General features: G+C 45.8%; 1 protein-coding gene across 1 annotated transcript in view; it reads right to left on the bottom strand.

Moving 5' to 3' along the window:
• Window positions 1-24,592, bottom strand: part of IRF8 (interferon regulatory factor 8) — a 71,468-nt gene that overhangs the window by 32,681 nt on the left and 14,195 nt on the right. The window contains exon 3 of the mRNA XM_033942994.1: window positions 4,039-4,222. Within this exon, the coding sequence (XP_033798885.1) occupies window positions 4,039-4,222 (184 nt within the window). The remainder of the gene's footprint in view (window positions 1-4,038; window positions 4,223-24,592) is intronic.

The following is a 24,592-nucleotide window of genomic DNA, read 5'->3' as shown; positions in this document are numbered from 1 at the left end:
AGAGCGATGAAGAAGTTTGGCGAAAGGCAGATTTTTTACGGTCAGGGAGATATTTCTCAAAAGATGACAAAGTCTGAATGAGATGCTTAAGGTAAAAAGAAAAATGGAAAGCATAGTTCCCTGATCTATTTGCTAGCATCGCATTTTGATACAACCTCTTGCCAAACTTATCCATGGCCTTACCTTCTCTGCCAGGAGGGACAGAAGCGTATACACTAGCCCCCGTGGATTTCTTTAAAGTAGATTCCACCAGTAAGGAATCATGGGGGAGTTGCGGCTTGTCAAAGCCTGGAATAGGTATGACCTTATATAAGGAGTCCAGTTTGCGGGGAGCTCCTGGGATGGTCAAGGGTGTCTCTAGATTTTTGTAAAATGTCTCTCTTAATATGTCATGGAGAGGCAGTTTGAGAAATTCCCTTGGAGGCTGGTCAAAATCCAGAGCATCAAGAAATGCCTTGGATTTTTTGGATTCAGCCTCCAAGGGAATAGAGAGAGATTCACACATCTCTTTGAGAAAAGAGGTAAAAGAAGTTGCATCAGGTTTAGAGGATGGATCCAAAACAGAAGGATCCTCTTCTCTTGATGAACACTCTCCCTCTGAGAGAAGAGGGTCCTCCGAATCGCCCCACAGATCAGAGTCCCGCACTTGAAAACTGCGGTCCCGGGATTCCGGTGTCGAGGGTTCTAGGTGTCGAGTTTTATGCATCGACTTCCCAGACCTCTGTGAAACGGTACCGGGAGATGTTATAGGCTGTGTCGGCGCCGATGTTTGAACAGCCTGGTGTAAGGATCTCGGTTCCGGCGCTAAGACTGTCATAGATACCAAGGAAGTGGTATGCATCGGTACCGACAAGGTGGATGCCGACAAAGGAGGCTGCTCCACTGTCGGTACCGGAGGCTCAGACCGGACCGGGACTGGAAGGCTCGGTGTCAGAAGGGCAGGTAACAGCTGCTGTAGTTGTTCTTTAAGCTGTACTTGCAGGACGGCGGCAATGCGCTCGTCCAATGAAGGCACCGGTACCGCTTTTTTCTTCTGCGGTACCTTGGGTGCCGCTCTACACTCCGAAGAGGAACCCGATGTCGAGGGGCTTACCTCAATCGGAGCGGAGCGCTTCCGTGGGCGCCTCGAGGTCGGCAGGATTGGGCTCACTGCCACTGAGACCGGAGGGCGCTCCAGCGGAGAAGGCTTCTTAGCCGGCTTACCTGAAGGGTGCGACGCCGGCGCGGTGTCGACGAGGCAGGTGCCGACTGCGTCGGGGTCGAAGTGGGGACCGGTGCCGCCGAATCCGACATCTCGGTACCAAACAATAATCGCTGTTGGATTTGTCGATTTTTTTAAGTTCTCTTTTTAAGAGTGGCACAGCGGGTGCAAGTAGACGCTCGATGGTCAGGACCAAGACACTGTAGACACCAGTTGTGCAGGTCTGTGAGTGAAATTGGTCGAGCGCACCGCTGGCACTTCTTAAACCCGGGTTGAGAAGGCATGAATGTAAAAACGGCTTCAGCCAAATCGAAGGCCGAGGCCTCGATGGTGGCAACAGGCCCCGCTGGGGCGAAACCGAAAAAATGAAAGAAAAACGAATTAAATTTTTTTTTGTTTGTTTGTTTTTTTAACAAAGAAAAGAAAATAAAATGAGGGAAACAATATTTCCCAACGAGTTTACGCGAGCGGGAAGGTGAAAATAGAAAAAAGTTTTCAACAGCCGTTGAAACGTGCGTCTTCTTAGCTCCGCGGAAACTAAGAAACTGGGGACCGTGCGCGTGCGCGGTGCAGCCTGCTAGAACTTTCCAAGTTCTTAGAGTGCAATCACTCTAAAATTGTCCGTACCGGGGCTCCGTCGGTGCCGTCACCCATCAGTCAAGAATATGCTGCCTGCTTGTCCTGGGATAATAGCATTTCTGCCTCCCTCTAGTTATAAAACAAAAGGAATTGACCCCAAAATATCCACAAAGAAGAAAATCCAGAGGAAACCAAAAAAACTCTGTGGAGTGGCGATGTTCCTAAATGGACTTTATTTGAAAGTATCAAAGTTCCAAAGGTACACTAAAATCATCCACATAAAATAATTCCATCCACATAAAAGTAAATCATCCACATAAGAGCCTTAAAGGACCTAGTCCGCTAGGGATACAGGACCCAACACGGTCTGCGTTTCGACAAAAAGTCTTCTTCAGGGGTCCCTGGGGGTCCTATAAAATGCAAGCAGTGTCTCACTTCCGGTTCACCACACAATTGTTTCCCACGTACTCACCTTTATAGGACCCCCAGGGACCCCTGAAGAAGACTTTTTGTCGAAACGCGGACCGTGTTGGGTCCTGTATCCCTAGCGGATTAGGTCCTTTAAGGCTCTTATGTGGATGATTTACTTTTATGTGGATGATTTTAGTGTACCTTTGGAACTTTGATACTTTCAAATAAAGTCCATTTGGGAACATCGTCACTCCACAGAGTTTTTTTGGTTTTCCCTCTAGTTATAACCCATGATTATTTTTTTTTTTAAACCCTAGAATGTGTCTGCAGCTAGGCCCTCCTCATTCACCCAATTTAGTTCTTGATTAAATTGCACAGACACCAACTTCCCTTGAATGTACATTAGAATCTCAATTATCTGACACAAATAAGATGAACAGGTTATTGGATAATAGAAAAGTCAGATAATACAGATAAAGTGGACAAGGAATAAAACAGAAGTATATTGAATGCATGTTTCAAAAGAGGAAGCAATTAAAAAAAAATGTTACAACTTATTCTTAACTAGCTCTTCTGCCTTTTAACCAAAAATGATACCCCCCCCCCCCACTAAAAAACAAAAAAGAGAAAAGGTAAAGGGAATAGAGACTTTGTACAACACCTTTTTGTGGCTTTGGCATTTCAAAGCTGGTATTCAAAGCGGTGGGCACTGGAGGATTCACCCACCCACACCCTTTTTACAAAACCGCAGAGCAGTTTTAGCGCCGGGCGCAGCAGTAACAGCTCCAATGCACAAAGGAATTCTATGAGCGTCAGAGCTGTTACTGCCGTGGCTGGTGCTAAAATCCGCGCTTCGGTTTCATCAAGGGGGAGGGAGGGGGTAAGTGACTTGCCCAGGCTCACAAGGTGCAGCCCTGGACTTTGATCTCACAACATCTGGGTGCGGAGGCAGCAGTTCTACCAAACCCGTGCGCATCTCAATGACAGTGCTTTGATGTCACCAAGGATAATCCAGAGCGTCAGATAAGCGAGACTCTACTATTTACATAAACTAATCCTTGATGCAGAAAAAGGCTTGCCAAGTCTCTAAACCTGGTTATTTTTAGATCCAAAACTATCTTGTCATTGCCTCTCCAAATCCATCCCTTTTCTTATGCCCTTGATGTACCCAGAGCCTGGTGTGACCAGAAGAGGGATATCATTGGGGATCACAGTGATAAATAGTATATATCAGTTCTAAATGTTTAATAGGCCATGTAAAAAAAAAAATGGAATGCAATTAAAATAACCTTAAGATTTTTTTTTTTTTAATTTCATAACACAGAATTTTAATCATTTTAATTTTTCTGACATCAATGTATGATTTAAAGCTTGTGTGTACTTCTGAATTGATTGAATTTGTGCTCCATCCCTATTATAACAGGGACGATCAACAATGTTGTCTTGACATGTCTATGTTATATGTGATAATCCGGAGGGAAACAAGATTTTATCTAAGTGGTATGGAAACCGCATAGTTGTATGCGGTACATAAATTTTTTAATAAATAAATAAAACCTCCCCCAAAAGCTCTAATTGGCTTGAAAATAAACATAAATAAATTTACAATTGATAAACTCCTAAAATCAGAAGGCCAGTTATAACCCAGGAAATCTTTAGTTCTGTGAGTGAAACGGGACTTAAGCTCAGTAAAAGCTTTGATGGTTTCTCTTTAAAAATGTTACTGTGCTGTAGGTTAATTTTCCACTCTGTATGGAGTGCTTTTAGGGAAAAAGCTGCTTTCCTCACTCGACCTTGCACTCCCACAATTGATAATAAATTCAGCACCATACATGCTTTGCACTTACATTTTTGCTCTTCATCTGGAACAATTCTGTAGACCTTGTAGGGCTCAGAGATGTCCAGCTGTGATCGGTCAGTCACCTCCTCAAAGTCCGGGCTCTTATTCAACGCACACCGCAACCTGGTCTTCCAAGTAGCAGGCTCAGCTTTGTCACCCTCTTTAAATTTCCCTTTGAACACTGCCCACGCCTGAAAAGGTAGACAAACCCACAAGAGATGAAAAGTGCATCATTTACCCTTAGGTCACAAAAAGTGAATGACACGGGGACAAATTTTTCCCCATCCCCGCGGGAGCTCATTTTCCCATCCCAGCAAGTTCTTTTCCTGTCTTTGCCCCATTCCTGCAAGCTCTGCCATAATCTGCACAAATGCTTTAAAATCCTAAGTAGCAACATTCTAGAGCTCAGACTGTGATGTCATAATGCCTCATTCCACCAATGCTAAGCTCCGTCCTCATCTGCACAAGCCTCAAACACTTTAAAACCATAAGTAGCAACATTCTAGAGCTCAGACTGTGATGTCATAATGCCTCATTCCACCAATGCCTAAGCTCTGTCCTCATCTGCACAAGCCTCAAACACTTTAAAACCATAAGTAGCAACATTCTAGAGCTCAGATTGTGATGTCATAATGCCTCAATCCACCAATGCCTAAGCTCCGTCCTCATCTGCACAAGCAAACACTTTCAAATCATAAGTGTTTAAGGCTTGTACGGTGAAGGCAGAGTTTACAGGAATGGGGCAGGGACAGCGACAAAACTCACGGGGACAGGGAAATTGGAGTTCCTGCAGGGACGAGGAACAATGTGTCCCCGTGTCATTGTGTGGTCACAAGCCTCCGGCGTGAAATAAAACATCTCCCATGCCAGAATGTGTTCTGTTCTGGTGATATCATCTGAATGAACCAAGCCAGCCCAACTAATGGGAAGTAACAAAGGATGATTTGAAAAGTCTTTGCAGTCTAGATGCAGTAAACGGCACTGAAAAAAAACAAACAAACAATACTGAAAAAAAAATCTGTGCAGAGTTCTATTATATAAACAGCCCTCCAAGTTGAATGCTATAACGTTTAGAGCTGATTTATGTGCCAAACTTTGGTTGTGAGGATTTACACCAGGGTTGTCCAACGTCGGTTCTCAATGGCCGCAATCCAGTCGGGTTTTCAGGATTTCCCCAATGATTTTGCATGAGATCTATTTGCATGCACTGCTTCCACTGTATGCAAATTGATCTCATGCATATTCATTTTGTTAAATTTCATATCTTTTAATCTCATTAAATGTAATTTATCGTCAATAAATACACAATATCACCAATCATTCACACATCACACATTCCAAAACCCTCCCAATATATATCAATGTGAAAAGTTCATATGCACCACTCGCAACTGTCCTTATCTTCACTCCAACAGATTGACAATTGCGACATTCAGAGGAAGGAATTACAAGGATCATACGATATATTTGGACGTATGGGATCTGCATGAGAATAAGTGGAGTGAAGATAAGGACAGTTGCTGTTCGTCTCATAACCCGTTTGCACGGGTGGTGCATATAAACTTTTTAAATTGATATATATTGGGAAGGTTTTGGAATGTGTGATGTGTGAATGATTGGTGGTATTAATTTACTGATGATAATTTACATTTAATGAGATTAAAATATATGAAATTTAACGAAGTTATTTTTAGTGTTGGTATTTATCGTTCTTTGTTTTTTTGATGTTATGTAAGTAATTTATGGAACTATTTACAGATTTGTGATAAGTCCCGTTGGTACATTGTTGGATCCATATTCATTTGGGAAATCCTGAAAACCCGACCTGGAGAGGGCTGAGGTTGGACTCCCCTGATTTATACCAACTGAAACCTGGTGCAAATCCTGGCACACAGGTTACATTGTCACGCCCTTGTACTCAGTAATAGTGCGCAAACCTCTAGTAAAACACCCCTGCTGACCTGTCCATGCCTCTCCCATGGCCACGCCCCCTTTTGAGTTGTGCACGCAAATCCAAAATGTTGTCAATTAATGCCAATAATTAACACTCAAATTGCTGTTGCTAATTGATTGCCATTTATAGAATCGGCCCCAAAGTGTGTGTCCAGGGCAGGTGCATAGTAAAGGCTGGGGAACAGCCAACCCAAAGAGAAATTACTGCTTGTTAGCAAGCTCTTGTGTAAACACGCTCGTGGCACTACATTTCACAAGTAAAACATTCTAGTGGGTTGAATCCTGAAGTGACTGAAAGGCTGAAAGGCGTCTACATTTTGATGTTCAAGGTTTATTTGAGGGTTGTACTGTGTTGCGCTTTGTTTTCAAAAGAATTTGCAAGAAAAGGAAGTCCAGCTACAATGATTCATTACTCCTCCACTTTTAAGGAAGAGTCACAAACAAGCTCAGTTCCATTAGCCATGCCCGCAAGTCCCCAAAAAAACCAAACAAACCAAAAAAAAAGCCATTTGACACGTCCAGCTCTAAAAATATTCTTGTGTTTTCAAAGACCTACTAACAAAGACTAATTTCATAAAATAAACTACATATTAATAATTAACAAAATATTGTCAGTATTAAGTAAAATTATTTCCCTTATGTTTATTAGTTTATGAGGTAGGGAGGGGGGTATTTTATTATTACATATATCATACAATAATGGAGTATATGGTTGGGGGGGATGGGCGAGGGATAGGGAGGGATAGGGATAAGAATATATGTAATATACCAATGATTGTTTATAAGTGATGTATTTATTGTTACTGTGAATGAAAATATTAACACTTAATGTAATTTGTGAAAATGAATAAAGAATTATTTAAAAAAATAAATAAATAAAAGCTCCAACAGTTAACTTTTGGAGATTTGATGAATCCCACCAGGTACAGAGAAACAGAACTGCATGAAAATACATCGTGCACCTCCCACATTAGTTTATGGAGTTTTTTTTTTAATGCTTATTATTTATAGCCTGCCTTCATCCAAGGAGGAGAACATCATCATCATCATACATAATTAAAACATTCACAAAGTCAACTATGAGCTGCATCATCAGTCCAGACTGGATAAGTCAAGAAAGGTCATAGGCTTGGCCAAGTAAGTGTGCCTCAACATCATAAAAAAATAAAAAAAGGACACATTCTTTTGCAGTCTACCACCACTATCATTTCTATAGCGCTGAAAGGCGTACGCAGCACTGTACATTCAACATACAATACATAGTCCCTGCTTAGAAGAGCTTACAATCTAATATGGACAGACAGGACATCTCAGGGTTGGGGAGATTCTGGTAGAGGAAATGATAGAATGGATATAGGTATCTGGGAGTTAAACAGTTGAAAGCAGGTTTCAAAAAAGTGGGCTTTTAGCTTGGATTTGAATACTGCTAGAGATGGAACATGACGTATTGACTGTTCCAGACACACGACGCAGCAAGAAAGAAGGGACAGAGTCTGGAGTTGGCAGTGGAGGAGAAGGGTACAGATAAGAGGGGCTTACCCGATGAACAGAGTTCACAGGGGGGGGTGTAGCATGGAAGGGAGGAGAGATATTGAGGGGCTACAGAGTATTGGACACATTGAAAACAACCATTGGGATGACACTGAAGGACCTTTCCGGACTAGCACAAAACCGATTTCTTTTTAGATCCGCAATTCATCAAGTTGCTAGGACTCAAGCACAAGTCAATGGCACCCAACAACAACACAGAGTGAATACACTTGTAAGTCAGTAAGAGGAGTTTGAACTGTATCTGGAAAAGGATGGAGAGCCAATGAAGTGACTTGAGGAGAGGGGTAATGTGACAATAGCGGCTCTCACAGAATATGAGTCGTGCAGCAGCATTTTGAACGGACTGAAGGGGTAAGAGACAGATGTGCTGGAGGCCTGAGAGATATACGTTGCAGTAGTCTAAGCGTAAGGTGATGAAAGCATTGATAAGGGTTTTGGTCGTGTATTAAGACGAGAGGTTGGATTGTGGTAATATTATAGAGGAGGAAGTGACAGATTTTGGCAGTTTGTTGGATCTGAGCAGACAAGGAGAGAGAGGAGTCAAAGATCACCCCAAGGTTGCAAGTTTACGAGACAGGGAAGAGGAGAATGTTATCCACAGAAATAGAGAACGGCGAGGGGGGGGAGGTAAGTTTAGGTGGAAAGATAAGAAGTCCAGTTTTAGCCATATTTAGGGGCCGGCGATTGAAAATGTGCCATTCTTTATTTGCTTAAGTCACAGATGTTGGTAATTGGTCACTTCAAGTGTTCAAGCATACAGAAAACATAAAGATTTTGATAGTCTACTGTTGCAGATGATCATGCAAATCAAAGATTAGTTGCGATGCACTTCCAAAAGAACAAGCAAAATTAATTTTAATTTTAATTTGTTGCACCATAGGCAATCAACACAACTTCAAAAAAAAAAAAAAAAATAAGAGGAGGGGGGTCATGTGTTCAAAATTAGACAAGACCGCAGACTTGTAATTTTGGACAGTTTTCTTGAGAATGGACATTTTCCCTGTTTCTACTTTCAACGTTTAGGGCCTTAGGCCACAAGGGGACTTAGACATTTTTTTTTTTTATTATGCCCCTCCACATCTTTTCTCTCCTGCCCTTCCTCCAAAGTTTCAAGTTTAATAAAATTTTGATTAATCTTGATTCTAAGCGATGTACATAATAAAAATACAACGTTGGGGAAACAAAACAATGCAGGACAAAAACAAAGTCCTACGGGACTATTAACAAACTTGACAAAATTAAAAACAAGAGGAAAAAGGGAAAGAACTACAAGTTATTTGACAGAAAGTGAGAAATTTGGGAAAAAACAAAAAAGGTGGGGGTAAAGTTAAAAAGCTTCAATAAAATAATAGGGTCAGATTAAGATTGACTAGATAACTAATTTTCAAATGCGTCTTTAAAAAGAAAACTCTTCAATTTACTTTTGAATTTTTCCAAATTATATTCTTCCCTCAAGTAAATAGGAAGAGAATTCCAGGCTTGAGGAGCCGTAACTGAGATCTTTAATCTGTCCCCATAAGCCTTATGTTTGCTTCTAAGGCCTTTTATTTTTAGGGATTTTTTTGTGGTTTGTATGTGCTAATATTCCTTGTAAATACCTAAAAAGAGAAGCCCTGAAAACCAAATGCATCAATTATGCAATCAGCACGATTCAGAAAAATAAAAACTGGTAATGAAAAATTGTTTTTACATAGACATGCAGCCTGCACGCACTATACACGTCCCCCACCTCCAATTCTATATATGGTGCCCAAATTTGTGTGCAATCCTGAGATTTGCACGCAAATAAATGAATGAGATGTTAATAAATACTTGGCTCTTAATTACTGATATTAATTGGCTCTATTTCTTGATTTGCGCACAGGTCTGGCTACCTGCGATTCTATAAAGATCTGTGCCCAGATCCTGTTGCATACAACCCAAAAGGGGCGTGGCTAAGAGAGGGACATGGATGGGTCATGGGCATTCCACCTAAACTCACCTCCTCCCTCTCGCCGTTCTCTATTTCTATGGATAACACTCTCCACCCTGTCTGATTGGCTCGCAACCTTGGGGTGATCTTTCGATCCTCTCTCTCCTTCTCTGCTCAGATCCAACAAACCCGCTAAAATCTGTCGCTTCCTCCTCTGTTATATTACCATAATCTGACCTCTCCTCTCTGAACACACTACCAAAATTCTTATCCACGCTCTCATCACCTCACACTTAAGACTACTGCAACGTACTTCTCTCAGGCCTCCTGTGCATTCATTTCTCACCCCTTCAATCCATTAAAAATGCTGCTGCACCTACCAAGTACACAATGAGGGAACCTACTCCCATACCTGGTCCAACTCCTGTGGAGTTCCACAAGGCTCCCCCCTATCACCTTCACTATTCAATATCTACATGGCTTCTCTGGGACACATATTATCTGACCGAAAGCTGAAATCCTACATTTATGCAGATGACATTACAATTGTCATCCCCATCTCCTCAATTCACAAGAAACAGAACAGCACATCTCATCAGTACTCACCATGGTCGAATACTGGACCACTCGGTCCAAACTGAAACTAAATCCAGAAAAGACTAAACTCTTCCTTGCAAGTCCCAACCACAAATTAACGATCACCATCTTACAACTTAATGGCCTAACTTACCCTATCAATCCCACCATCAAAATCCTTGGATTCATTCTAGACTGCTGCCTGACCTTCGAAGACCACACCAATGCCCAGGTCAAAAAATGCTTTTACACCCTCTGGAAACTCCGCACCATCAAACATTACTTCGACTTCCCCTCTTTCAGACTGCTGGTCCAATCCCTAATCCTAAGCACCCTGGATTACTGTAATATCGTATATTGGGGCTCCTACAAGAAAACCATCAAACGTCTGAGACTCATCCAAAACACCGCTGTCCGCCTAATCTATGGCCTCAAAGAGTCAGACCATATCAGCCCTTACTACAGAAAACTTCACTGGTTGCCAATAGAAGCGAGTCATCTTCAAATTCTCCTGCCTCTGCTTCAAAACCTTAACTGGCTTGTCCCCGATATATTTGTCTCACCACTTTGCGTTCCCTGGAACCACTCGCACGCGTAATGCCTATCTGTTTACCTACCCTTCCCCAAAGGGATGCACCTACAAAAGATTCCTCAATAGAACTCTCTCGTTCCAAGCTGGCAGATGGACAGACTGCCTGACCACCCTCATCTCATCTGCCCCATCTTACTCATCCTTCAGGAAATCTCTCAAATCTTTCCTCTATGACAAATTTCTCGAAACCCCCCCCTCACCAAATAACCAAATTCTACCCCTTAATCTAATACTTCCATCCTTCTCTAACCCCTCCCCATCTTGGCACCCTCCTGTAATTGATACTGGTTGCATTTTTTCCTGTCATTCATCACCCTGTATCCTCGCTATATATGTAACTTTCATTGCATAGTAAACCGCTTCAACCGCATTATACTGTCCCTTGCATTGTATCTTGCTCTATAAGTCTCTCGCACTGTATTTTCACTGTATAAATACCTCTGCTGTATATGTACAATCTCTTGCATTGTAAATCTGCACTGTTCTTCGCTGTATAAATACTTATACTGAATATATACAGTCCCCTGCATTGTAAACTGCGCTCAACTGCATAGTACATTCCCTTGCATTGTATCTTCACTGTGTATGTACAGTCTCTCTTACATTGTAAACCGCTCTGAACTGTTTGTGGTATTGCGGTATCTAATATAATAAAACGGTTGATGGTTAGTGTTTCTTACCGATTACAGAAATACCCAAGGCAGGGAATAAAACACACTTTTCTAAGTAAATACGTTTTGAGCAGCTTTCAAAAGCCGCACCCCCCCCCCCTTCAAGCAGCCTGTTTCACCTTACATGGAAAGCAGTGCGAAATGAACACCATTTGGAGGAAAGCACAAGAAATTTTTGGGGAGAAAGCACCATCGATATTCCTGGGTAAAATTGGTGAGCTGGGACTTTTGCTTGCTTGTTTTAAAGATCAGATTACAGAGGTCTCAGAACAGAAAACTAAGGATCACTTTTACTACAGAACGCATAATTACATAAGACAGGATGAAACCTACAACATGCACGGTAATCAGCCGAGTTCAAAGTTCAAGGAATCCCTAACTAGGGCCCTCTTTTACAAACCCATTTACCGTGGCGGCCCACAGTAATCACACCAAAGCCCACTGGGAATGAATGGGCTTCGGTAACGTTGCCGCACAGCTTTCTAAAATAAAAAAGGGGGGTTTGAAGGCAGGTAAAGCACTAGAGGTCAATGATAGAGCAGCAATATCTCTAAGTCTAGATTATTCGGACACAGATTCATTCACCAGGAGCCTTGACGAAATAGCGATAACGGGATACACTGTGGGAGACGATATGTAAGAAGCTCACCAGGGTCAAGCCGTAGTCTCACGCTGCTTCTCAGCATGCTAAAAGCCAAAAACAGCAGCAAAGCAAGGTGGGGGGAGAGAAACAAACGAGCCGAAAGGAATGTGCACTCCAGCAATTAATAGAAACTACAAACACTGTTTTATGATATGCAGTGGATTTCCCCAAGCCTTCTTAATAATGGCCTATGGACTTCTTTTTTAGGAAATTATACAAACCTTTTTTAAACTCCGCTAAGCTAACTTTTTGTTTATTCCTAAGATAAGCGGCATAAAATCTGTTTTTTCTCCTTGGGATCGTGCTAGGTACTTGGGACCTGGGTTAGCCACTGTTGGAAACAGGGTGCTGGGCTTGATGGACCTTCAGTCTGCCCCAGTACGGTAATTCTTATGTCCTTATGTGAGACAAGTATAGGACGATCAAGCCATTGGTGGAATGAGGCATTATGACATCACAATATCAACTCTAGAATGTTGCTACTCATTGGGTTTCTGCCAGGTACTTGGGACCTGGGTTGACCACTGTTGGAAACAGGGTGCTGGGCTTGATGGACCTTCAGTCTGCCCCAGTACGGTAATTCTTATGTCCTTATGTGAGACAAGTATAGGACGATCAAGCCATTGGTGGAATGAGGCATTATGACATCACAATATCAACTCTAGAATGTTGCTACTCATTGGGTTTCTGCCAGGTACTTGGGACCTGGGTTGACCACTGTTGGAAACAGGACACTGGGATTGATGGACCTTCGGTCTGTCCCAGTAATAATAATAATAATAATAATAATAAATTTTTTTGTATACCGCCATACCTAGGGAGTTCTAGGCGGTTCACAACAAATAGAGGAGTTACATACAGTGCAGTTGAAAACCAAGAAGAACATAACAAGTCAATCAAAGGGTCAAAAACTAGTTTACATTGACAATTTAAGTGAAGGAGAGGCTAATACAGAGCACTTACGGTATGTACTGTAAGAATACAATTGAATTTATGAGAGGGGGGAACAAAGCATATTGTATGAGAGGGAGGGGGCAGGGATTTTTGGGGGGGGAGGAGGGGGAAAAAGTAAAGAAAGGTGGGCCGTGTTGAGGGGGGGAGGGGAGAGTATGGCAATTCTTATGTTCATAGAAACAAAAGACAACAAAAATATGTATGACAACAGCCTTTCTGTGAAAATACTATGTTCCTAAAGCATGTAAAGTCACAAATCACCAAACAACAGTCACTGTTTACAGATAAAACATAAGCAGGTAAAAAAGGGCGATAGGAGTTACAAAAAAAAGGTGTCAAAAGCACCTATACCTAACGAACATGAGGATGGAATTGGAAGGATTAAGGGATCTCAGTGTTTCACTTAAGTCTAATCTAAACTGAATTCATGTTACTGCACGAATCCAAAAATAGGTTCAAGGCGATTTACAAGTTAAGAGACCCACATAGACAGTAATATGGGGAAATACTTTGACAGTGACACTTTGGTTACAAATTTTAAAATTTTCGTAAGGGTGAGTGGAGAGTGTCAGATATGTAAATTACAATCTTTGGAGCTTTTCCTTATGCATATACCACATCTGGGATAATGTATTGTTGTATTACTGAAGATAATGCTACTGTGTTTCCCCGAAAATAAGACACTGTCTTATATTAATTTGGGGCCCAAAAAAGGCACTAGGACTTATTTTGGGGGATGTCTTATTTTTTTCATGTAATGATCATCTCTCACTTCCTCTCCTCCACCCCAATTCTTCCTATTTCCTTTATCTCTCCCACATGTGCAGCATCTGTCCTCCCCTCTCACCCATCCCCTTGTGCAGCTTCTATCCCTCACTTCCTCCCATCCCCCCATGTAGCATCTTTCTATCCCCCACCGTCCGACCACCCACTGACCCATCTCTCCCTCCCATCCGAACCATGAGATAGGAATACCTTATAACAGCGTCAGCAGCAATCTATACAGGCTGCTTCGCGGCATTGTATCTCCCGGGCGTTCCTCTGCCACATTGCTGATGATATCATCAGTGATGCGGCAGAGGAACACCCGGGAGATAGAAGGCCAGAAAGCAGCCTGTGTAGATTGCTGCCAACGCTGTTATACGGTATTCCTATCTAGCAGTTCAGATGGGAGGGAGAGATGGGTCATCGGGGGGCGGGAGATGCACAGCGGCGGGGGGAAGCGCAGCTGCTAACAGCGACTAGGGCTTATTTTTGAGGGTAGGGCTTATATTAAGAGCTAGCCCAAAAATCATGCTAGGGCTTATTTTCAGGGTAGGGCTTATTTTCGGGGAAACAAGATAGAATGGGTAAAAAGTGTGTAGTACAAGGTATCTATCAAGCCTTTTGTAGTTTATTTGGCTTGAAAAGGCCTTAATGAAATATTTAGCTACCTACGTGGACAACACTTAATATTATTTTTTCCCTGTGGCTCTTTTCAGCAAGAGACTAAGACCACTGTGTGCCTATTTTGGAATAAATATTTTAAATGCTGTTATGATTCTACTTAGTTATGCGTTAAAATTGTTAATTATTCCATTTTATTTCTTTCCCTCCTTTTTAAGTTGCTCTGTGACTGAGGATCTGATTGTAAGCTTCCCAGAAGGGTACTGTACAACCTGCTGGGAAGAACACAGCTTATGGCCAAACTCAACTGGGAGCATTGATTCAAGCCCAGGCGATACAGTTTCACGTATTAAGAGATGGCCGATATCCCAATATTAGAGACCAGCTTATATTGCAGATGGATGCAAGGCGACATTTTTATTTTTTCTAATATTTTCCCTTAATTTGTTCTTTATTCTCTCTTCCTTCTCTCCAAACTTCTAAGAATGATGGTTCATTTACTCCCCCCTTTTACAAAACCATAGCGTGGTCTTTAGCGTCAGCCGTGGGAGTAACAGCTCCGACGCTCATAGAAATTCTATGAGCGTCGGAGATGTTACCACCGTGGCCAGCACTAAAAACTGTGCTAGTTTTGTAAAAGGGATGATAGTTTATCTGTAATTGGAGAATTGTGTTCTCAAAAAAAAAAACCTAGAGGATTTGTTTGGGTTTTTTTGCCATTTTCTCAGCAACTGCTTGCAATTTCAATATGAAACTTTGCAGCTTTATTTTTTTGTTATTATCTACATAAACGTGCAGAGTGGAATGAGATTATCTTAAAACATGGCAAAGTTGCAGACTTTTTAGCGTGACCACCCGGTGATTTTTTTGCAAGTCCAAAAATGTTTGCACTGACAAAACTACTACTATTTGGAAAAATAAAAAAAGCACAGTTACTTACCGTAACAGGTGTTATCCAGGGACAGCAGGCATATATTCTCACATGTGGGTGACGTCATCTACGGAGCCCCAGCGCGGACAGCTTTTCAAGCAAACTTGCTAGAAGTTTCAAGTTTGCACACTGCACCACGCATGTGCTAGCCTTCTTGCCACTAGAGGGCGCATCCCCACCTCGTGGTCCTCAGTTCCATAACATAGCAAAGAAAGCCATCCCCGGGGAGGTGGGCGGGTTGTGAGAATATATGCCTGCTGTCCCTGGATAACACCTGTTACGGTAAGTAACTGTGCTTTATCCCAGGACAAGCAGGCATGATATTCTCACATGTGGGTGACCTCCAAGCCAACCAAAAAAGGGCAGGTGGGAGGATGGCAATTATGAAAACAAATTACGTAACACCGACTGGCCAAACCGGCCGTCGCTTCTGGACAAAGTATCCAGACAGTAGTGGGAGGTGAACGTATGAACCGAAGACCAAGTGGCAGCTTTACAAATGTCCTCCATAGGTGTAGATCGGAGGAAAGCCACAGAAGCTGCCATCGCCCGGACTTTATGACCCGTAACGCGACCCGCAAGCGGGAGACCAGCCTGAGCGTAGCAAAAAGAAATGCAAGCAGCTAACCAGTTGGACAAGGTGCGCTTTGAAACCGGGTGTCCCAAACGATTAGGATCAAAGGACAAAAATAATTGAGGAACCTTCCGATAAGACTTGGAGCGTTGGAGATAAAAGGCCAACGCCCTCTTACAGTCAAGGGTATGAAGCGCCGCCTCACCAGGATGAGAATGGGGCTTCGGAAAAAACACCGGAAGGACAATAGACTGATTGAGGTGGAAATCAGACACAACCTTAGGTAAAAATTTGGGATGGGTGCGAAGAACCACCTTATCATGATGAAAGACCGTGAAAGGAGGATCCGCAACCAAGGACTGTAACTCACTGATTCGACGAGCAGATGTGAGTGCAATCAAAAAGACTACTTTCCAAGTAAGAAACTTAAGATGCGACTTGTCGATGGGTTCAAAGGGAGGCTTCATAAGCTGAGCCAAGACCACATTAAGATCCCACACCACCGGAGGAGGTTTCAGAGGAGGATGGATATTCACTAGCCCCTTCATGAAACGTGTCACCAGAGGATGAAGAGAGAGAGAACGACCCTCAAGATGCCGATGGAATGCTGCAATGGCACTGAGATGCACCCGAATGGAAGTCGTTTTCAGGCCAGACTCAGACAAATGCAAAAGATATTCCAGGATCGAAGCCACAGGCACCGAATCTGGTTGCAGACTATTCAAAGAACACCAGGATGAAAACCTGGTCCATTTCTGAGTATAGCAAAGCCGAGTCGAGACCTTACGCGAGGCCTCCAAAACGTCCCTCACGGCCCGAGAGACCGGAAACGAAGTCAGAGGGAGAGAAACCAAGCAGTCAGATGTAAAGACTGAAGATTGGGATGCAACAGCGAACCCCGACTCTGAGACAGCAGAGAGGGAAACACCGGTAGAAGCAGAGGTTCCCTGGTACTGAGTTGAAGAAGTAGGGAGAACCAGGGCTGCCTTGGCCACCGAGGTGCAATGAGGATCATGGAGGCTCCGGTCGATCTGAGATGAACCAGCGTTCTCAAAATCAGAGGGAACGGCGGAAACGCATAAAGGAACCTCCCCTCCCATTCGAGGAGGAAGGCATCCGCTTCGAGACGATCCGGAGAGTAGATCCGAGAGCAATAGAGGGGTAACTTGCGAGTCTCCGGAGAGGCAAACAGATCCACTTGAGGAGTTCCCCATCGGTCGAAAACCTCGCAAAGTACTCGGGAGTTCAGAGACCATTCGTGCGGCTTGAGAAGACGACTGAGTTTGTCTGCCAGCTGGTTCTGCTCTCCCTGAATGTAGACCGCCCGCAGGAATATATTCTGGGAAATTGCCCAGTCCCAAAGACGAAGAGCCTCTTGGCATAGAGGCCAAGAGCCCGTACCCCCCTGTTTGTTGACATAGTACATCGCTACCTGATTGTCCGTCCGCACGAGTACTACCTGGTCGTGCAGCAGGTGGACAAAAGCTCGCGCAGCCAGAAAAATGGCGCGAAGCTCCAGCACATTGATGTGGCACCGACGGTCCTCGGCCGACCACAGACCCTGCGTCCTCAGACCGTCCAGGTGCGCTCCCCACGCGTACTCGGAAGAGTCCGTCGTCAAGACCTTGGTGTGAGGAGGAACGCGAAACAGCAAACCCCCTGACAAAGTGGAAGAGTCGGTCCACCAACGGAGCGATCGACGTAAACAAGGAGTTACTGATATCCGGGAAGACACCGGATCGCGATCCTGACGCCACTGCGACGCCAGAGTCCATTGCGCGATTCTCAGGTGCAAGCGAGCGAATGGCGTGACGTGAACCGTCGACGCCATGTGACCCAGCAAAACCATCATGTGCTGGGCCGACACCTGCGATTGCCCTCGACAATGACGACTCCACCGAAGCAGAGTCTCCCGCCGGGGCGGGGGGAGAAAAGCGCGAAGGCGAACCGTGTCCAGCACGGCTCCAATGAACTGGAGAGACTGCGCCGGACGCAATTGAGACTTGGGGAAGTTCACTTCGAACCCCAGGTCCTGTAAAAGACTGATAGTCTGTCGGGTCGCTAAGATAACCCCCTCCCTGGACGGGGCTTTGATCAGCCAATCGTCCAGATAGGGAAAGACCTGTAGACCCCGCGAGCGCAGGGCCGCCGCCACCACCACCATACACTTGGTGAATACCCGAGGGGAGGATGCCAGCCCGAAGGGAAGAACCCGATACTGCAGGTGCAAATCCCCGACCTGAAAACGCAAGAACCTGCGGCAAGCGGGATGCACCGGAACATGGGTGTAAGCTTCCTTCAAGTCCAGGGAGCACATCCAATCCCCCTCCTCCAAAAGAGGATAGAGAACCGGGAGCGATAACATACGGAACTTCTCCCGGACCAGGAACTTGTTGAGCTTCCGGAGGTCCAAAATGGGGCGCAAGTCCCCGGTCTTTTTTGGGACCAAAAAGTAACGGGAGTAAAACCCCAGGCCCCTCTGATCTCGAGGTACCACCTCGACCGCCCTGAGGTTCAACAAGGCCCTGGCTTCCTCCAGAAGAAGGGCCAGCTGGTTCCGATTGGGAGGGCAAGCCCCGGGGGGCAAGTCCGGAGGCGGACAGGAGAAGTTCAGCGAATAGCCGTCTGAGATTATCCCGAGCACCCAGGCGTCCGACGTGATCACCGACCAGGCCCCGGCAAAGGCCGTCAGCCGACCCCCGATGGGGAGGGGGTGGCTCGATATTGCGGTGAGGGCCCGCCCCCAACCGCCTATCCCGTCAAAAGGACGGCGCGACCTTGGCGGCCCCCTGCGCGGCAGGTTTAGAGGGGCCGCCTCTACTCTGCTGGGGCTGTCTTCGAGGGGGCGGTCTGGAGAAGGCCGGTGTGGACTTCTGAGGGTATCTCCTCGGAGGCTGTCTGAAGGGACGCTGGGCAGGAGCCTTAGGCTTTGGCTTTACCAGAGAGGCCAGGGAGCGTTCCTGTTTGAAAAGTCGCTCCGTCGCCGCATCCAAAGTGTCATCAAACAATTCCACCCCAACGCAAGGCAAATTAGCCAGGCGTTCCTGCAAATTTGACTCCATCTCGAGGGTACGCAGCCACGCCAGCCGGCGCATGGCCACTGCACAGGCGGACACCCTCGAGGCGAGTTCAAATGCATCATAAACCGCGTGGAACAAATATAGGCGCAGCTGGGTCAGGTTGGAACTAAAGGTGGCGAACCGGTCCCTATGCGACTCAGGCATCACCTCACGAAAGGAGGGGAGGTCCTTCACCATCGTACGGAGGAAGGAAGAGTACGAGAAGGCATAGTTCAGGACCCTGGTAGCCATCAGAGAGTTCGCATAGAGACGGCGCCCAAATTTGTCAAGGGTCCGGCCCTCCCTACTAGGCGGGACCGTCGCCGAGACCCGGGAAGGCTGAGATTTCTTGACCGCCGATTCCACCAGGAGCGAAGTATGGGAAAGTTGCCCCTTCTCAAACCCCTTGATGGGAAGGGTGCGATACTTAGACTCCATTTTGGCGGGGACCACAGCAACCGTCAATGGAGCCTCAAGATTCCTCAGGAAGGTCTGACAGAGGACCTTGTTAATTGGAAGGCGCGGCGACTCCCTGGGGGGGGCAGGAAGATCCTGCTCCTCCAAAAACTCCTTGGTGTAAGTGGACCCTTCAGACAAGTCAACACCCAAAGCCGCAGCCATATCCTGCACAAACCTCGTAAAGGATGAGGGTTTAGCAGGAGGAGAGGGAGACCGAGACTTCCCGGCAGAGCCAAAGGGAGAGGCCTGGTTGGAGTATCTGGGCTCCCTACCCGACCCCGACCCCAACGAGGCACAGTCCTGCGACCTCGACGGAGTCGGAGACCGGGTGCGCCTGGAGGAACCCCTCGGGGATCCCCCCGGGGTCCGAGGCACCGAGGCCCGACCCTTCGGCCCGGGCGAGGAAGCCCGAGAGCTCTCCCTGGCCGGAGACCGGAACAAAATGGGGTTATCGACACGCAAGTCCCGTACCTGCAAGGCACCGCCCCCGGCCGGTGACGAGCGACCACGCCGCCGAGGCGAGGTCCGAGACCGCTTAGCCTTCCTTGGCCTGCGCCTCGCTCGAGACCTGCCCGAGGGAGATGAACCCCTCGAGGACCCCGAGGACGAAGACGAAAGTCTTCGTACTCGGCGCCCCTTGTCCTTCGGGCGCACACTACGCTCCGGCGGGTCCCGCGAAGCCGGGTCCGAGGGAACTACCGAGGTCGAGGCCGTGGGCGCCTCGGGAGCCGAGGCCCCGGTACCCGAGACCGAGGTCGTCAACTGCGGGGCCATCGGGGCCGAAGCCTCCGAGGCCGAAGCTGCGGAGGCCGAAGCCTGGTGCAGCTGGTCAATGGCCCCGGTGAGCTCCGAGGCGATTAACGCCCGGAGCAATTCCTGGAACACGGGGATTGACATCCCCTGCGGCAAGACCTGCCGCTGCTCCTCAGAGGGCGACCTCGGTCTCGAGTATTCCCTCGGGGCAGCGGACGCTGGCAACTTGGGCTTCACTGAGGCGGACCCACCCGCCGACGAGCCCGAGGATGGCTTCTTGGATGGAGCTGAGGAGGGAAGCGGAGACTTACCCGAGGCCTTGGAAGAGGCCAGCTGCTTCGAAGGCACCGAGGCCCGAGGCGAAGCCGACGGTCCCGAAGCTGAGGTCGAGGCCGATGTCGAGGCCGAGGTCAAGGCCGGGGCCGAAGCCGAGGCCGAACTCGAGGCCTTCCCCGGAGGGGACTCTACAGAGAAAAGTTCCGCCATGCGGGCCTTGCGGCGTTTAAGTGCCCGCTTCTGAAAAGTGGCACACTTATCGCAGGATGCCGTCGGGTGTTGGGGCCCCAAACACCGCAAACAGCACCCGTGCGGGTCGGTAATCGAAAGGAGTCTTTCACAGCGCCCGCACTTTTTAAAGCCCGTTACGGGCCGGGACATGGGCCCACAAGAGAGCCGGGAACAAGCGAGGTTCCTCGGCCACGGCTACCGGGAGCCCCCGGTAGTAACGGAAACGAAAGATGTTTTTTTTTTTTTGTTTTTTTTTGAAAAAGAAAGAAATAAAGCAAAAAAAGACGAAAAGACGCAGCGACCGTGCGAAAAAACCCTACACAGCCGCGGCGACAGAAGGCACAATTAGCACAAATTCTCCACAGGGCTTCTGGCTCCGCGGATGAAAAAGAACTGAGGACCACGAGGTGGGGATGCGCCCTCTAGTGGCAAGAAGGCTAGCACATGCGTGGTGCAGTGTGCAAACTTGAAACTTCTAGCAAGTTTGCTTGAAAAGCTGTCCGCGCTGGGGCTCCGTAGATGACGTCACCCACATGTGAGAATATCATGCCTGCTTGTCCTGGGATAAAGCAGGATACCAACTTACTGTTAATGATGTTATAGTGGCGTAGACTTTTGGATTAGAACCGCAATGATAGACAAGGTGTCAGTAGCAGACAAAAAAAAAAAAAAAAAAAGAGTCCAGACACTGCATGTACAAGGTTTTGGGGCAAAGGCGACTGCAGCTGATATCGACTGAAAAACTGAAAGCTCCACACGGAAGAAAATTTGTCAGCGTTGTCATTTGTATTGCTTAACTCTTTAATTGGCAGATGGTGAAACGGCTGCTTTATATGTAACTTGATGTTAAAAGAAAGCAACAGTGCCAAGGTAAGGGAGATGCAGATCTCCCATAAGAGTCACAGAAGACACATGTTGTTTCTGAGCAGCAATGCCAAATAAAGGGTTAAATGAAATTATAGTAACTTTAAAATGTCAGTAAAGTCCATACAGTTTAAAATAATTAAATGTAGTTTAAACAGTAATACTAGTTATGTACGATTACTAAATAAATAAATACAATTTCTTGTTGAAATTCAAAGAAGTTGCTGAGAAAAACTGCAAAAAAAACTGTAGGGAGGGGTCAAAGAATAGGGGACACTCGAAGTTACAAAAACATAACGCAAGAATAGCCTTAATGGGTCAGACCAAAGGTCTATCAAGCTCAATAGCCCATTCTCATGGTGGCCAATCCAGGTCCCTAGTACCTGGCCAAAACCCAAGGAGTAGCAACATTCCAGCATCTCAAAGAATAGCAAGATTCCGGAATCCCAATGAGAGCAACATTCCAGAGCTGAGATTGTGATGTCATAATGCTTCATTCCACAGTACCTTAGAGCCAACCTCATCAGTAATGTCACAATGCCTTGATTGTCCTATACCTGGCACACATAAGAGCATAAGAGCATACTGGGTTAGACCAATGGTCCATCTAACCCAGTAGTCCATCCTCACAGTGGCCAATCCAGGTCCCTAGTACCTGGCCAAAACTCAAGGAGTAGCAATATTCCATGCTACCGATAGAGGGCAAGCAATAGCTTCCCCCATGTCTTTCTCAATAACGGACTATGGACTTTTCCTCCAGGAACTTGTCCAAACCTTTCTTAAAACCAGCTACGCTATCTGCTCTTACCACAACCTCTGGCAATGCGTTCCAGAATGTAAAAATATTTCCTCCTATTGGTTTTAAAAGTATTTCCATGTAACTTCATTTAGTGTCCCCTAGGCTTTGTCATTGCTATACCCGTTCTACTCCACTCAGGATTTTGAAGACTTCAATTATGTCTCCCCTCAGCTGTCTCTTTTCCCTAATCTTTTTAGTCTTTCCTCATACGAGAGGAGCTCCATCCCTTTTATCATCCTGTTCGCTCTTCTTTGAACCTTTTCTAGTGCCACTCTATCTTTCATGAAATAAGGAGATCAGAACTGAATGCAATACTCCAGGTGGGGGTCACACCATGGAATGATACAGAGGTATTATAACATTCTTAGCCTTGTTAACCATCCCTTTTTATAATAATTCCTAACATCTTGTTTGCTTTTTTGGCCGCTGCAACACATTGGGCGGAAAATACTTTTAAAACCAATATGAGGAAATATTTTTCAGTCAGGGGGATAGTTAAGCTCTGGAACGCATTGCCAGAGGTTGTGGTAAGGGTGGTTAATGTAGCTAGTTTTTAAAAAGGTTTGGACAAGTTCCTGGAGGAAAAGTCCATAACCTGTTATTGAGAGACATGGGGGAAACTTTGTTTGTGCTGTTCCAGGAAAGGCAAAAAGTGAGGTTACTTACCTATAAAGCACAGTTACTTACCGTAACAGTTGTTATCCAGGGACAGCAGGCAGATATTCCCACACATGGGTGACGTCACCGACGGAGCCCCGCAGCGTACAGCCTCGAAAGCAAACTTGCTTGAAGATCTCGATCTTTCGAGCGCTGCACCGCGCATGCGCGCGTGCCTTCCCGCCCGAACTAGGGGGCGCATCTCCTGAGAGGATCCTCAGTTCAGACACCTAGCCAAGAAGCCAACCAGGGGAGGAGGGAGGGTTGTGGGAATATCTGCCTGCTGTCCCTGGATAACAACTGTTACGGTAAGTAACTGTGCTTTATCCCAGGACAAGCAGGCAGCATATTCCCACACATGGGTGACCTCCAAGCTAAGTAAAAAGGGATGGAGGAAAGTTGGCAATTTACGAAAAAATATTTTGCAAAACAGATTGGCTAAAGTGGCCATCCCTCCTGGATAAGGTATCCAGACAATAATGAGAGGTGAAAGTATGAACCGAGGACCAAGTGGCAGCCTTGCAGATTTCCTCAATAGGAGTTGATCGGAGGAAAGCTACAGATGCCGCCATAGCTCTAACTTTGTGGCCCGTCACTCGACCTTGCAGAGGAAGACCAGCCTGAGTGTAGCAGAAAGAAATACAAGCAGCCATCCAGTTGGAGATTGTGCGTTTCGATATAGGACGTCCCAACTTGTTTGGATCAAATGAGATGAAAAGTTGAGGAGATACTCTGTGAAGTTGAGTGCGTTGGAGGTAGAAAGCCAAAGCACGTTTACAGTCCAAGGTATGAAGAGCGGCTTCTCCAGGATGAGAATGAGGGTTTGGAAAAAACACAGGTAGAACAATAGACTGATTGATGTGAAATTCTGAAACAATTTTAGGTAAGAATTTAGGATGAGTACGGAGGACCACCTTGTCATGGTGAAAAACTGTGAAGGGTGGATCTGCAACCAAAGCTTGTAGCTCACTGACTCTTCAAGCAGAAGTGAGGGCAATCAAAAACACAGCTTTCCAAGTGAGATACTTGAGGTGGGCTTTGTCAAGCGGTTCATAAGGAGGTTTCATAAGTTGAGCTAAAACAACATTGAGATCCCAAACCACTGGAGGTGGTTTAAGCGGTGGATGGAGATTGAGAAGTCCTTTCATAAAGCGAGAAACCATAGGATGTGCAGAAAGAGGTTTTCCATCCAGAGGTTGATAAAAAGCAGCTATAGCACTAAGATGGACTCGAATAGATGTAGTTTGAAGTCCAGATTGTGACAAATGAAGTAAGTAGTCCAGAATGGATGTCAAGGAGGAAGATCTGGGTGGTAAGTGACGTGTAGAACACCAAGCAGAGAATCTAGTCCACTTCTGGCCATAACATTGTCTAGTTGATGGCTTCCTGGAAGCAAGTAAGATATCCCGAACAGACGGAGAAAATTGAGAAAAGTCTGTTATGCAGAAAGGTACCAAGCTGTTAAATGTAGAGACTGCAGATTGGGATGAAGCAAGGATCCGTGACTCTGCGTGAGTAGAGAGGGAAATACTGGTAGAAGAAGAGGCTCCCTGACGCTGAGTTGAAGTAGAAGGGAGAACCAAGGTTGTCTGGGCCACCGAGGAGCTATCAGAATCATGGTGGCATGTTCTGACTTCAGTTTGACTAGAGTCTTGAGAATCAGAGGAAACGGAGGAAAAGCAAAAAGGAACTGATTCCTCCAGTCCAGTAGAAACGCATC

This window comes from Geotrypetes seraphini, chromosome 4, assembly GCF_902459505.1.
Source record: "Geotrypetes seraphini chromosome 4, aGeoSer1.1, whole genome shotgun sequence".
NCBI lineage: Eukaryota > Metazoa > Chordata > Amphibia > Gymnophiona > Dermophiidae > Geotrypetes > Geotrypetes seraphini.
This window is presented reverse-complemented; position numbering and strand designations above follow the sequence as displayed.